The sequence below is a fragment of the Leptopilina heterotoma genome, unplaced genomic scaffold (genome assembly GCF_015476425.1).
Source record: "Leptopilina heterotoma isolate Lh14 unplaced genomic scaffold, ASM1547642v1 Lhet_57, whole genome shotgun sequence".
Taxonomy (NCBI): Eukaryota; Metazoa; Arthropoda; class Insecta; order Hymenoptera; family Figitidae; genus Leptopilina; species Leptopilina heterotoma.
The window spans coordinates 1222872-1239310 of NW_025111127.1; the positions used below are offsets into that span (position 1 = coordinate 1222872).

At 32.0% G+C, this 16439-nt stretch overlaps 1 protein-coding gene across 3 annotated transcripts in view; it reads left to right on the top strand.

Moving 5' to 3' along the window:
* Positions 1-16439, top strand: part of LOC122508781 (zinc transporter 9) — an 80312-nt gene that overhangs the window by 44831 nt on the left and 19042 nt on the right. For all 3 annotated transcript variants that reach the window (XM_043622325.1, XM_043622323.1, XM_043622324.1), the window contains exons 9-10: positions 7317-7451; positions 7579-7692. In XM_043622325.1, coding sequence (XP_043478260.1) covers positions 7317-7451; positions 7579-7692 — 249 coding nt within the window. The remainder of the gene's footprint in view (positions 1-7316; positions 7452-7578; positions 7693-16439) is intronic.

The following is a 16439-nucleotide window of genomic DNA, read 5'->3' on the forward strand; positions in this document are numbered from 1 at the left end:
TAACAAAAAATAATGCTTCTTTTTCAGAAAAAATTCATTTTTTACTTATCCTTACTAATTTTTGAGATGATAATTTTTTTTCTTTACAAATTAGATCCTAAACTATATTTACAATTACTTTTTTACAATTTTTTTTATAATTTTTAATAATAAATAACAATTTTTTGTAATATTTTATAAAATAAAAGTATTTCAGATGAAATTTTAAACCTATTTTCATAAAACTCGATACTCGGGGGTTTTTGGTGTCGCTGAATACGAATCTAACATCAGATTTTTAAAATTCAAAATGGCGGATCCAATATGGCGGACGCGAAAATTAAAAATGAACTGAATTTGCTTGAAACTGGTTACTCAGGGGTTTTTGGGGTCTCTGAATACGAATCCAGGCTTCGCACTCTTCTACTAAAAGCTACTATTTGCTACTTTTTTGATACGAGGCTACTTTTTGGCTACTTTTTTGAGCCTAATGCTACTAAAAGCTACTTTTCTCAACAAATAGTCAAATTTAGATTTTTAGTTTTCAAATTTCCATTTAAAAACAGTGTTAAAAACTAAAATCGTTAATGAAAAACGACCGTCAATAAGATATTAGGGAATAATTTTACCGACATTTACTCTATCAATAGTGACTGATTATAAATTAGACTTTCTATGAATAATTAAATTGTTTTGAGGAGTTTCTTTAAATTTTTTTAATAATTTTAATTAAAAATTTGGAAAATAATTGAATTAAACAAAGAATTTTTTCAATTTAAAAAAAATCTTGTCTGTTCATAATTATAATTGAAAATTTGATTAATTCATTTTTATTAAAATTTATTGATACTAATTGAATTTCTGCAAAGAATTTTACTATTTATAAAAGTAATTGAATCCTTCCAAAGAATGTTATTACATATTTATGAAAATAATTAAATGTTTGCGTAGAATTTTATTAAAATTTTTGAAAATAATTAAATTGTGGAGAACAATTTAATTTAATTAATTTTATGGAAATTTATGAAATAAATAAATAAACGGGTATAGTTCCATTTACTAGGTACTTAAATAAATAAATAAATAATTGAATTCTTGTGAAGAATATTTTTCAAAACTAATATTCAAAAGAATTTAGTATATCTGAAGAATTTTGCTATTTATGTAAATAATTGTAATAATTGAATTCGTTCGACAAATTTTAATCAAATTTTTAAGAATAATTACATTTTTCAAGGAATTTCATGAGAATCGTATTAAAAATAATTGAATTTCTGCAATGAGTTTTATTATTTATGGAAATAATTGAATTATTGCGAGGATTTTATAAAAAAGTTTCAAATAATTGATTTTTAAAAAAAAATTTAGATAAACTCAATTTTTAATAATTCAATTCCTATGAAATTTTCATTCTTTTAGAAAAGAATTGAATATTCGTGTAGAATTTTTTCAAAATTGTTTTTAAATAATTTGTTTTTTAATAATTGAATTCTTTTTGGAAATTTTATTAAAAAATAGTAGACATACAAATTATTGAATTAAGAAAAATTTTTGAAAATTATTGAATTCTTGTTATTTATGGAAATAACTTACGTTTTAACAACACACTTTAACAATTCGGAAGAAATAATTGTGTTCCTTATATACCCGCCGTTTGTGAATTTTGGTTTTTTTCTCGTAAATCTTACTGTAAATACAAAATAAACGTATTTATTACTTAGTGAACTCAATAAAACTTCCCATAATAAATCCCTTTAATAAAAAAAATTACTTTGAGAAGTTAAAATAGGAACAACTTACCTCGGCAATCAAATGTTTCCCAAGTTTGAAATTTCACTAAAACACAATAACTCACTTACAAGCTACTACTGTTCACAAAATTATTAATAGTCGCAATTATTCATACACGGCCCCGATAACTTCAACTCCACCCGAACACAGAGTTTTGTTCCTTATAGCCCCGGTGTTCCTTGTAGCCCCGGTTTACGGTATACTACTTTTTTTTGTCACCGAGGCTACTATTTCCTACTTTTTTTTTGTCACCGAGGCTACTATTTCCTACTTTTTTTTTGTCATCGAGGCTACTATTTCCTACTTTTTTTTGTCATCGGGGCTACTTTTTCCTACTTTTTTTAAACTCATAATGGAGTGCGAAGCCTGCGAATCTGGCATCAGATTTTCAAAATTCAAAATGGCGGATCCAATATGGCGGACGCGAAAATTAAAAATAAACTGAATTTGCTTGAAACTGGTTACTCAGGGGTTTTTGGGGTCGCTGAATACGAATCTGGCATCAGATTTTCAAAATTCAAAATGGCGGATCCAATATGGCGGACGCGAAAATTAAAAATAAACAGAATTTGCTTAAAACTGGTTACTCAGGGGTTTTTGGGGTCGCTGAATACGAATCTGGCATGAGTATTAATAAATTTATTAATAAACTTAGAAGATTCAAAACGTTCGGATAAAATTAAAGAGTAAAATCAAAAGTGAATGAATCCTGACAATCCACAGTCAGGTAACTCGTTTAACGTAAAATCCTCTTCATAGTATTTCTGTCTATAAAAAAAAAGAATTAATTTTTTGATACTGAATATAATGTACCATTTTTGACAATCCGATTGAACAAACTGTAGATATTAGTAAAGAATTGCTAACCGATAAGTAACTGAAAATGTCAAACTTAATGCAGGATGTGATGTAAAAAAGCACATACAATAATACTGCTTCTACTCAATAAAATACCTTCTTTCAACGTAAAAGCTATATTAACCTGTTGAGAGAATCGTTAGTAATAGTTTCTCGAATGTCGTTTGTTTGAATGAAGTTGATACTTACCTTTGGAGGGAATCGTTCGTGTTAGTCTGTCGTTTGTCATTTGTTTGTTTGAAGTCGGTACTTACCTGTGGAGATAATCGTTCGTGTAAGTCTGTTGATTGTGATTTGTCCGATTGTAGCCGATACTCACCTGTGGAGGAAATCGTTTGTGTAATTGTGTCGATTTTTATTTGTTTGATTAAAGTCGGTACTTACCTGTGGAGAGAATCGTTCGTGTAAGTCTGTCGTTTGTCATTTGTTTGTTTGTCCGCCATATTGGATCCGCCATTTTGAATTTTGAAAATCTGATGCCAGATTCGTATTCAGCGACCCCAAAAACCCCCGAGTAACCAGTTTCAATAGATTTTAATGAAATGAAAAATGTATGACTCAAAGGGTTAAAAAATTAATTTTTCATTCAAAAAATTTGTAGGTTATTTTACACGCTAGTACTGCTGTGTAGAATTACATTCCGCATGTTCCTTCATAATGATAGCTAGTCTAGAATTTTGCAATATTACATAGCGAAAGTTCGATTACAAGCATAGTTTGTGAATTTACCACGTCTGACGTAATACACGGAGAAAAATGAATTATACAATTAGGATTATAGAAAATAAGATCATACTTGATATAGTCTATTTTATTATCAACCTTTCAATGTTTTAGAATGATTTCTGGTATTCACAATGGATTATAACTTAAACAATTCAAAATCGAATACACCCAGTAATAAGGGGTGAATTAAAGTGGATTGGTACTTTTATGCCCTTAAATTCCAAACCAATTCCGTTTTTGTCCGCAATCTTAATGAATTCCTTTTCTATTGTTAAGTTGATAATTTCTATCCAATTCAATTCTCTGTAACCACGTGACCAGAGTCTGAATTCACTTTAATGCCGTTTAAGGGAATCATTTGTTGTGGAGTTAATGCCTTTTAATTAACATTGAATTCTTTAAAGGGCATTAAAGGGGTTTCAAATTCTGGTCACGTGGTTACAGAGGATTGAATTGGATAGAAATTATCAATTTAACAATAGGAAAGGAATTCTTTAAGATTGCGGACAAAAACGGAATTGGTTTGGAATTTAAGAGCATAAAAGTGCCAATCCACTTTAATTCACCCCTTATTACTGGGCATCTGCTGCTATTTTAATTTTCCAGCTTTGCAAATATCTGCAAAAGTAATTTTTATAAACTTGACAGAACTATTAAAATATTATTATGTATACAGTAAACCCTCGTTAACGCGTACTCGGTTAACACGAATTTTCTCTTAGCACGAACAAAAATTGCGGTCCTGGCAGAGATGTATATAAACTGTATAGACTTCCTTGGTTAACACGAAACTCGAACAGTTTTTGCGATTCTCATTTCGTTCTTAGCTTGGTTAACGTGTACAAATTGGTACCAGTGCTGCCAGATTGGGAGATTTTTCTTCAAATTTGAAGAAAAATTTGTAGTTTTGAGAAATTTGAAGATTTTTTTTAACAAGTAAGTTTTCTTAATTTTTTGTTTTCTTGAAAAAAATAACACTACAATGGTGAGGGATGAATGTACAGTAGAACTCCTATAGTTTCAAGGCCCTGTGGTTTCAACTTTCCCCTATTTTATCCCCCCCACCATATAGCCTAACCGTGACGTCATTTTATGTACCGGCGCTGCGTTTAAAAGTATACATAACCTTTAGTTTGTAGATTTGTCGAGCCGCTTCATTGTAAAAATTTAGGCAATTCAATCTGAAATAGTTCAAATCTTGACGATCGAAATTATCTGTATTCTGAGCAAGTGCTATTACTACAGCTGGACCTAAATAAATATCTTCTAACTGAACAGGGTTTCTTTAAGGGTTTTTAAACTGAAGCTGTTCCATGTCTGTTCTATTCAAATAATCGCGCTTAAGATAACAATCGAGAAAAGTTTTATAAACTTGAGAAACTTTTTCATAAAGAAGATGAATCTTGGCTTTCTCTAATTGAAGTTTTTTGTTTAAATTCGTGAAAAGCGGAAGTGAATAACTAAGAAAATCTAAATACAGTTTATTAATTGGATTAGACAACAGTTCATGTATCAAAGTCGCGAAAGAATCATCATCTTGTTTGTTCAAATGTTCGCTTGCAAAATACAACTTGAGAGCAGGATACTGTTCTCTAACGCGATGAACAGCGATAATTAGCGACAACCATCTCGTTTGGCTAGGTCAGAACACTTGCTCAGAATACAGATAATTTCGATCGTCAAGATTTGCACTATTTCAGATTGAATTGCCTAAATTTTTACATTGAAGCGGCTCGACAAATCTACAAACGCTTTCCGTTAAAATTTTCACACGACTTTTTATAAAACCAAAAATTTCAATCCCCCACAAGGGGTAGTAAGAGAGTGCTAGGGGGTTAGGGAGGAGACTAATTTATTTTTGGCGGTGAATATGGAATGGGGAATTAAAGAAATTGTTATGTTCATATTCGGTTTCAGCGAGCCTAAAAACCTAGGAATATAGAGGTCTTTCCTCTGGGTCACGAACATGCTGCCTAGTGTGCTACTACTACACTTTGTCATGCGCAATAGCGCATTTTTTATTATTCAATATTACAGTGTTGAAATCGTTTTTATAGTTTATTGCACAAGGTTGTCACCAAGTGAATTTCTGAAACCATGCAGATTTAGGCAGCGGTGTAATCTTATTGGTTCATGAACCTAAACACACCACTCCTTAAGTTTCACAATACATTAACCCTAGAAGGAGTACATTAATTTACTCACCCTCTAAGGAGTAACTGTGGTGTCCCGACACCCCACGCTTTAAACTTGTTCTATAAGGTTTATATTTGACGTAAAAAAAATTTATTGAAATGAATTGATTGGTTTTTTAGTAAGGAATACAATAATATTATTCATATTTTGATAAATTCAAAAAATTTTGAAAAAACCATAAAAACCCAAAAAAACACCAAAAAATTGCAAAATTGACTTTTTTCACAAAAAACGTTGTAGTTTCTTAAAAATTTGACTAATTTAAAAACTATTTTAGGTTTTTAAAGTTAAATAGATACACTTTTAGGGGAAAAAATTAGTTTTTGTATTACTTCCAAAAAACATAATTATTTGAACATCTGAAGTGAAAGAAATTAAAGACAATTGACGAATAGTGAAAATCATAAAAATGAACTATAAAATGGACTTAAACAATTAATATTTACTAAAAATGGTGTTATAAATTCAAAATTTTACAAACTTAATATATCTGAATATATTAACATTAAAATTAATAACTTATGAAATGATTCTGTAAATTAATATTTAATCAAAGTTTTAATTAACAATTCTTAATACCTCTAATATATGTTAAAATATTATTAACAATATAGAATTTATAATTTAAATTTGACTGTCATATACTACATTTTTCTGTATTAGAATTTAATTTCTGAATGTAGAGAGAGAGCACAGAAATTTTTAATAAATATTAACTCAAATTTCATAAGTTGTTACAAATACAGAATGTCTATTTTTCATAAAAATAGAATTTTAGTATAAAAATGTTTCTTTTTTATAAAATACAACTTTTTCATGCATAACCTATCAATTTATACTTTATCAGATGATTTTAACTGATTAAAAACGATTTTTTAAAAAAAATTGAAATTACTTATCTTGACAATTTTTCTAACGTTAGGGAGTAACTGGGGTGTCCAGACACCCCAGACGTATTTTAACAGGAGATAGAGCTCTTCCTAGAGCAAAACTTTTGGCGGCACTTACAGGTGTCAAAAGATAGAGGTTCAAACTAAATTATCAACGATTTTTGAGCGTAAAAAATTATTGGTTAAGCCATGGGAATACTTTGAATTTTGCTTGGGGTGTTCAGACACCCCAGTTACTCCTTCTAGGGTTAATATCTGAAGCCTCATTCTATATCTGAATAGATGATCTATGTTTGGTTGGTTATTATATTTAATATAGATATTTGTATTTTTTTGTAATTTTTGTTTTTGTTTGACCGTATTAATAATTTTTTGTTGTAGTAATGAGAAGGTCTATAGATACGTATCTAGGCCTTCTCATTACTCAACAAAATATATATTTGTATTTTGTTAATATATTTTCTTAAAAAAATTATATTTATATTTTGTTATTACAAAGGGATATTTAGTTACAAAGTCGACCGTAACACAGGACTTTTTACTTTTCACAGCCCTATTGACATCACAAATTAAGTTTTTTCAAAAGCGCCCACTGTTATCTAGCAGTACACGGATGTAGGAATCTTTTACGCCATTGATCACTTAAATCCATTCAACTAATTTTTGTTTTTAGCTCTGTTCTCAATGACGTGGAAGGTCTCATAAATATAATAATAATTAAATATGCAATATTTCGTTAACTTATTTTAATTAATTATTTATTGACTCTAACCGATGCTAACTGAATTTGATTTGAATTCGGTTAAGTCAATTGACCAGGGATAAATTTGTTTCGAATGGGCAGAACTAAAATAATATTAAAATTTTTCATTTTAGGTGAGAGCCATCCATGACGTTAAGGGTATAGATATGGGAAACAGTCTTGTGAGATATAAGGCAGAATTAGATTTTGATGGCAGAGAATTGACAAGATCTTACCTTGATAAACACGATCTCAATGCTATGCTCGAGGTTATTTAAAGTTTAATCATTATTGTTTATACTTTTTATGAATTATATTTCTTAATATTATAATAAATTATACTTTATCAACAGATAAAATAAAACAATTTTTATAAATGCACTGTTATATTTGCAGGAAGTAAAGAAAATGCAGAATATTGATGAACTTGAGGCATTTCTTTTGAAGCATGGTGAGAATATTGTCGATTTACTCGGTGGTGAAATCGATAGAATAGAAGTTAAACTTAAGGTGAGATTTATTAATTTATTAACAAAATCTAAGCACCACGTAATATTATTTTTGTCCTACCTGCACGGAAAGTATGTCATTTCGGGCACTTAAGGCGGGCGCAAAGTAACACATTACGCCCGGGAGTGGGAGAAGCGGGCTGAAAAGTATTTTGCGCCCGCTTGTATGACGTCAGCGGGCGGTAAAGTATTTTCCGCCCGCTTCCCCTACCTCCGAGCGGGCGGAAAATACTTTACCGCCCGCTTGTTAATTATTTGATTTTCTTCATTAAAATGCGACATTTTCGACTTTCTTTTTATGTTGACTATAAAACTGCAAACATTTTCAACTTGTTTTATTTTGTCTATAAAAATTTGCAATTTTTTTTTATTTTCTCTAAAAAAAATAATGAGATATTTGGTTTTGTTCCCATTTCGTTTATCAAAATTGTCAATTTTAAAAGTTCCTGTTTCAGTTTTGTTTAATTATTAATTACTACGTTCTAAATAAATACTATGTTTCCAGAATACATTGTTTTTTATTTCTATTTTAAAACTTCTATCATTAGAGACTTCATTCGATATAATGTTTATATAAAGCTTAATTTTTAACTACTATGAGAGTTTAATCGTGCGTGCCCTCAATGCCATACTTTCCATGCAGTTAGGACAAAAAATTATGTTCGCATCATGGGCGCAAAGGTGATTACGACTTTGGCGAAATTTCGGGACCTCGGGGACACTTTCGCTCCCTCGGCTTCGCCTCGGGCGCGAAATTGTGTCCCCTCGGTCCCTTCATTTCGCCATCGTCGCAATCACCTATTTTGCGCCCTTGTTACGAAAATAACTATTTGACACTATTCTAACATTACACTGGATATTCACAATATTATCTGTAATATTACAGTGACCTTAATATCATGTCCAAATGGTCGCTGCAAAATAATATTTACACGTTGATATTGAGATAATGTTAAGTGCAATTTTATGTTGTGAAATGTAAACAAATCAAACATTAAAATCGCAATTTCTTGGCAGCCTTTATTTCTATAAAAATTAGTTAGAGTGTCAAAGTTTGCAACGAAACCATATTTGACTAAAAGTAATAAAAAGCAAGTATTTAAATAATAAAATGACCACTAAAAATACCATTTTCGAAGCGTAGCAAAAATTAAACTGTTTGAGTATATCAGACGCACGAACCCTGAGAAAGACTCAATGAGCGATTGGACAATCACAAGAGGGAAATGGTAAAATTTCCCCTTCCCATTTGTAACCGTCCTATCGCTGACTGGGTCTTTCACCGTCTGGTTCCTTGCTGTTGATATTTTTAAACCGTTAAACTTTTCGTTCCTTGTACATCACAAGCCAAACTTTTTGACAGGTCACTTCTACTCATAAATCGAACTAATTCACTTGAATTTTGCTTGAGACTAAAAATTTACACCATAAATTTGGTTTGTATTACTGACTTGGTTAACAAATTTATAAATTATTTTTTTTTAACGGAAAGAAGCAGCAGTATAAGACTAAATAAAGAAACATTTTTGATACTTCTCATTTTTGTAAATAAATATAAATTCACATTTTTTTTATGAAAATGGTGAATTGTAGTGTAGAATTAGGTAACTATACCTTACATAGATCAGATAAAAACATGAGAAAACTTCAGAAAAACATGCAGTTTAATGGACCATAAGAAAGTCCCAGTGAGCGATAGGACGGTCACAAATGGTAAGGAAAATTTTTACCCTTTCCCTCTTGTTATTATCCAATCTTTCGCAGGGTTCGTACGTCTGATATTCACAAACAGTTTAATTTTTGCGACGCGTCAAAAGTGCTAGTTTAGAAGTCATTTAATTTTAATATTTAAATACTTGCTTTATATTACTTTTAGTCAAATACGGTTTCGTTGCAAACTTTGACACTGTAATTTACGTTTTCCTTAAAGAAAGTGTAAAAATGTTAATTTTTATAGAAATTAAAGATGCCAGAATATAGTTATTGTAGTCTTTAGTTTGTTCACATTTTCCTTTGTTTACATTTCGCAACATCAACATGCCTTTAACCAATTAACGCCCAAATGTACAATTTTTTGTCACAAGGTTTGACACTATAGTTTAACATAAAAACTCTACAGAAAATATTCTACAATAGTCATTTCTTATTGGCCAAAAAACGCTCTTTCGAATGGCGTTCCAAAAAATTTTATAAATTTATAAATAAACAAATTACATATGTTTTAAAAAAACATGAAATTTTTAGGTTTTTTTTTATTTTTCTAATTTTAGTACGGGTATTCGTATTGGAACACATCTAAAAGTTCTAAATATCGCGTCAAAAATGCACGGAGAGAAACTTCTGTTAATTTTTGTAAGGAAATTATGGAAAAAATTACTGTGCTTCCGTATAAAATAGGTTCGTTTTGTTGGCAAAGTAGAATGTACCATTAACAAACACAGTTTATACCTAAAAAAACGAAAATATTTGCTGTCTCTTTAACTACAAAAATTACTGTGCTTCCTCAGCAAAGAAAATACACAGAAAAATAATTTGACATAAGCTATTTGTGTATGTGACATTCTTTTTTTACAATTCATGTAATGAATTAACATAAATTAAATAATGTTTGTTAATTAATTACTGTTAATATTTATTTGTTTTACATGTGACGCGATTATTATATTCCATGTATATCATGATACTATCAAATCAATATATTTGAGGTTAAGTTGAAATTCCATAGTAAACGCATTGCATACAAGGCACACAAGTTTGATTTCAATATTTCTAGGTTAAGTGAAATCATGGACAGTAAAAATTATTTCATTTATGTAAGAAATGTAACAATAGTACTTATATACAAATTTCGGGGACTAAACGATCCACCGACAATTAAGGAATTCAGTCTACGACGAACTGTCGCGAGAAACGGTTGTAAACAATATTTTCTGATATTAATAAAGATCTTTTATTATAATCAACTTTAATTCATTACAATATCAGAAGTGGGATATCAGACCTAATTACCCACTAATCAACAGCGAAAACATCCTGAAAATTAGTTTTTTTTTATTTTCTCGTGAATTTTAGTCGTCGTAGAACTCGATTCAGTGTAGCGAACGTGAAAAACTCAGTTTGGTGTTTCTTTTTGTAAAATCACGTTTCGCGAATTTTTATGACTGTTTTCCGCTTCAGTTACGGAAATAGTTAAGTGTGTAATTTGTATAAATTGGAAATTTTTGTATTTATGTTCCGAGGTTTCCATGTAACACGTGGCCCAGAATTGCAGGTTCTTTTTCTCGTACGAACAGTGCATAAAAGTGCGGAAAACCCTATAAAAACCTGTTAGAAAAGTGAACGCATAAAGTGAAGTGCATTTTGGTGGTGCAGAAACTCAGGATTCTGTGAATGTGAAGGTTTGGATTTCGAGTGGGGAAAAATTTTGTTAATGGCGGTTGATAGACGCTTCAATTAATTTCCCAAAGTGAACGTGCTGTGGCATCATAATCGCTGAATTTTCGTGAAAATCAACTCTACCAAATCGACCGTACTCGGATTTCTTCGTAATTTCTGAATAAAGTGGGGAGTCCCTACTCTTTCTTTGCCCATGGATCCCACTACCTTCACAGTAGCCACCCTCAAGGCGGTGTCTAGATCACTGGGTTTGACAACTGTCGGAAACAAGGCAGAATTAATAAGGCGACTGCAGGAGAAAGATCCTTCTGACGATTGGACACAAGAGGCAGAATTGATCCAAGCTAGAGATGACCCACGAAAGAATCCACATATAACGGAGAGTGATGATGATATTACGCGCGAAGAACAAGATGATGCTGATGATGCGGATGCACGAGAAAGGGAATTACAATTAATTAGACGAGAACATGAGTTGACTCGGCGCGAGTTGGAGCTCACAAGGCGTGAATTAGATCTTTTGCGTGGCTCTACTGCTACTCCGACCATTCAGCAACCGTCATCACATCCAAACATTCATGCGCTAAAGGATCTTTTGAGCGAATTTGAAGGTTCCGGTGATGACTACAGAAGATGGCGAGATCAACTTCTGTTATTAATATCCATTTATAAATTGAACGAAGAAACTGGACGACTACTGTTGGGGTCAAAATTGAGAGGGAAAGCACTTCGATGGTTTCATTCAAGATCAGAATTCGTCGGTATGTCGGTGACAGAGTTGCTCACTGGACTGGAATCAATGTTTGACCACCGGCAAAATAGATTGACTTTGAGGAGAAAATTTGAAGGACGCAGCTGGAAAAATTCAGAACCATTTAGTGACTACTTTCACGAAAAGTTAATTTTGGCAAATGCTGTTCCTATCGACGAAGATGAATTAGTTGATTACTTGGTAGATGGTATTCCGGACTCCTCCTTGCGTAACCAGGCCAGGATTCAGCGGTTCAAAGAAAAGTCTGAACTTTTGAGTGCATTCGAGAAGGTCACCTTGAAGGAAGATATTGTATCTGCACGTGAGGTTAAAAAACCTACTTCTGTGGTTCCTGGTAACGAAGTTATGGCGAAGGATAAAAGCACAACAAAACCTTTCAGTTCCCAAAGATGTTTCAATTGCAGTAAAAATGGTCACATTGCGGCTGACTGTCGATTTCCAAAAAGACCTGTCGGCGCATGTTTTAAGTGTTTCGAGCTGGGACATCAGTCCAAAGATTGTCTTAAAAAAAGAATTCAACTTCAAGGAAAAAATCAAATTGCAAATGTGTCAATGGATGTACCTGATGACCTTGACTTGGAGAATATTTTGGAAAAACAGTGTTTCAAGACGATTACTTATGAGATCGACGTTGAAAAGGAGATTTGTGTTTTGTCTTTGGACACACTTTTTGATACCGGAAGTCCCATCAGCTTCATAAAGGAGAGTCGACTACCAGCAGGCAGTGTGCAGCCATGTCCTTCTGATTCGTCTCAAGATTACACCGGAATTAATAACAGTGCATTAGTAAGATTAGGATTAGTAACAGCAAAGGTAAGATTTAATGATATCGAAACTAAAATTACTGTTTATGTTGTACCAGATAACACGATGCAGGTTTCTGTAATTTTGGGACGCGATGTTCTAAGTAAATTTAATTTGGGTTTGTTGTCATTGTCAAAAATTGAGGCAGAAGCCATCGGAGAGATATTCGCGATTGATCATGGAACTGATAGTGCTGTCGATTTTATGCAAATTAATCCGGACATTGACTTTAAAATTAAATCACAATTAAAAAATATTTTTCTTGAAGAATATATAAATAAGGAAAGACCGGAATTTCCAAATGTAAATATTGAGTTAGTTTTAAAATTAACAAGTGACAAGACTATCATGTTTGGTCCGCGAAGACTCTCCTTCGAAGAGAAGATCAAATTACGAGCGATTCTCGATGATCTTGTAGCTAGAAAGATTATTCGTGAAAGCGATTCAAAATATGCATCACCAATTGTCCTAACTAGAAAAAAAATGGCGATCTGCGACTGTGTGTGGACTATCGATTTATAAATAAAATATTAGAATGCCTAAATTATCCTTTTCCTTTAATTGAGGATCTGATCGATGGTTTGCGTGGTAAATGTTACTTTACATTGCTTGACCTGAAAGATGGTTTTCATCACGTTAAAATGGCAGAAGATTCAATAAAGTATACTGCATTTATAACACCCTTCGGTCACTTTGAATTTTTAAGAATGCCTTTTGGCTTAAAAACAGGTCCAGCAATGTTTCAGAAATTTGTAAACAAAATATTTAGTGATTTGATCAGATCAGGTGACATAATGACTTATCTCGATGATATTCTTATCGCGACGGATACGGTTGAACGTCACTTGGAAATTTTGAAGCGCGTGTTGTTTTTGATGGTCGAGAACAAACTTGAACTACGCATGGATAAGTGCAAATTCTTGCAGTGTGAAGTAGAGTACTTGGGATATAAGGTTTCTGCTCGTGGGATAAGTCCAAATGATCGAGGAATTAATGCTATTACTAATTTTCCGGTACCGCGCAATGTGAGAGAGCTACAATCGTTCCTAGGAATGTGCGCCTATTTTCGTAAATTTGTCGCTGGCTTTTCGATGATAGGTAAACCTTTGTATGACCTTACTAGAAAAAATACTGAATTTGTATTTGGTGAAGAACAATACCGTGCTTTCGAAACTCTTAAATCAAAATTGATTCAGTCACCTGTCTTGGGCATATACGATCCGAAGGACGAAACCGAGCTCCACTGTGATGCAAGCATGTTGGGTTTCGGTGCAGTTTTATTACAGCGGAAAAGAGACAACGAATTTCACCCGATAGCTTTCTTTTCGAAACGCACCTCTGACGTAGAATCGCGCTATCACAGTTTCGAGCTCGAGACACTTGCGATTGTGTATGCCTTAAGGCGGTTTCGTGTTTATTTACAAGGGATTCAATTTAAAATCATAACCGACTGTAACGCTTTAAAATTAACTCTTGATAAAAAGGACATTAATCCGCGCATTTCCAGGTGGTCCTCGGAATTTGAAAATTATAATAAAACCCTCGAACATCGTAGTGGGGAGAAAATGCGACATGTAGACGCTTTAAGTCGAGCAGTATGCGTTATGGTCGTCGAAGACAATACGCTCGAGTCGAACTTAATTGCGAGTCAAAATATCGATACGAAAATAGTTGAATTGCGCGAAAAATTGTAGGTCGATGAAGATAAACTTTATGAAATGAGGAATGGTTTAATATACAGAAAAAGAAATAACGCGATATTATTTTATGTTCCCTCGAATATGGAGAATAAAGTTATTCATAAATATCACGACGAGATGGGACATTTTTGCGCGGAGAAAACTTCCGAGGCTATTTTACGTAATTACTGGTTCCCGCAATTAAGAGACAAGGTGAAAATTTATATAACAAATTGTTTAAAGTGCGTCGCGTTTTCACCAACCACGGGTAAAAAAGAAGGCTATTTAAATATTATTCCGAAGGGTGATGTCCCATTTTTGACGTGTCACATTGACCATTTTGGCCCAATAGACAAAAGCTCTATCTCAAAGAAACACATTTTGTTGATAATCGATGGTTTCACGAAGTTTACTAAATTGAGCTGCCGGATCAAAGAAGGGCACATAAACTCGCCGCGCTGAAAAACGTTGGCCCCTGGCCACTTGAAATTCAACTTTTGATTTAAAATGTTTATTATACATATCCTTATAGAAAATTTGATTGCGCATCTTTTTTTCTTATAAAATTTTTTTCTATTTATTACCGTTTTCGAAATAATGAAGAAAAACCATTTTTTTGAAAACATAAAATTTAATTAAATTTTTCACTTCAACTCGCGATATTTTAGTCAATTTTGGATATTTTTTAATGAAAAAATAACTAAATTACTCGGTGAAATATCCTGCGAATGATGAAAAAAGAAGAAAACTGTTTTCATTAAAAATAAAATTGTTATTAATTTTTTTCTAAACAATTGCAAAAACCGTGAAGTGCAATTTTCACGAGCTTCGTTTAACGGGCGAATTTTAAGCAATAACAAACTTTCAGTGAGAAAGTTGTTTATTATAGTCCAAAGAAGTTTTCTGGAAAGTTATATTATAATTGAACAATTAGCAACAAATTGGTGAATGTTTAAAGTTGCGCGCGCGGCTGAACGTTTGACGCGCGTTTGCTGTTATAAGCTCGACTCAATATGTCACGGTGTTTCAAAACGAAAAAAAAACCAAATTTAGTTTGCTGTTAAATTATATTTATTAATAATAAAACAATAATCAAATATAGTTATTTATATTATATAAATTATAATTTATTGTAGTAAAATTATTCTTGTAAAAATTAGTTAACAATGTAGAACACTTATATTATAATAATTCATGATAACAGTTAAAACTTTTTAAATTACAACTTTCATAAATTATTCTTTTAATTGAAATTACTGTCATCGCTATAAGATTCATCATTTTGACTGACACCTTTGCTTGTACTTTTTGTTCCCACTGTTAATAAATAATCGTTGATACATAAACGTCCTTTTTCGGTGACATAGGTCAATAAACTTTTTACATCATTTTTTTTAGACTGAGTGATTCCTATCGTAGGCGGTTTGCATTTGGGAAGATCTTGGATCTTTTGAAGATTCGTTTTTATTTCGAATTTTTTGGGATTTTTTAAATCGTAGTTTTTAAAAACTTCAATATTTCCATTTGAAGTGTATCTGATCACTGAAGCTTCGCTAATTTTTAATCCTTTCGGCTTTATTAATTTGTTTTTAAATAATTTTTCAAAATCTTGAAGCTTGTCAGTCGCTGATTTATCTACTGTGAAAGGTGGATTTCTTGCGTTTTCAATTAAAGCGCAATAATCATCAAAGGTTTCAATGCGCTCGAGTTTTTTCTTTTTCTTAGCATACATGCCGAAATTACGGTCACATTGGCAGTAGGAGTGTCCGCGAACAGGAAATATATGTAAAATCTCGACATTTAATTCCATTGACAAAAGAAAGCAGAAAGTAAGCACTGTATAATTACGATTTTGCCCAGGAGCCGCATCAGAAAAAAAATATATTTTTTTATGATTTTCTGCATCAAATTCTTTCTTCACGCTATCATAAAGGAAGCTGCAAACCGTATTTGCTCCTTTTTTTGTGATTCCTTCAAAAAAGGGATACATATAGCTGCTTTCTGAATTATGTATGTGAACATTAAACAAATAAAGCCAAACTAAACGTTTATAAAATTGATCATTTACGGGAATCTTTGGCAACGGTAAATTTTGCG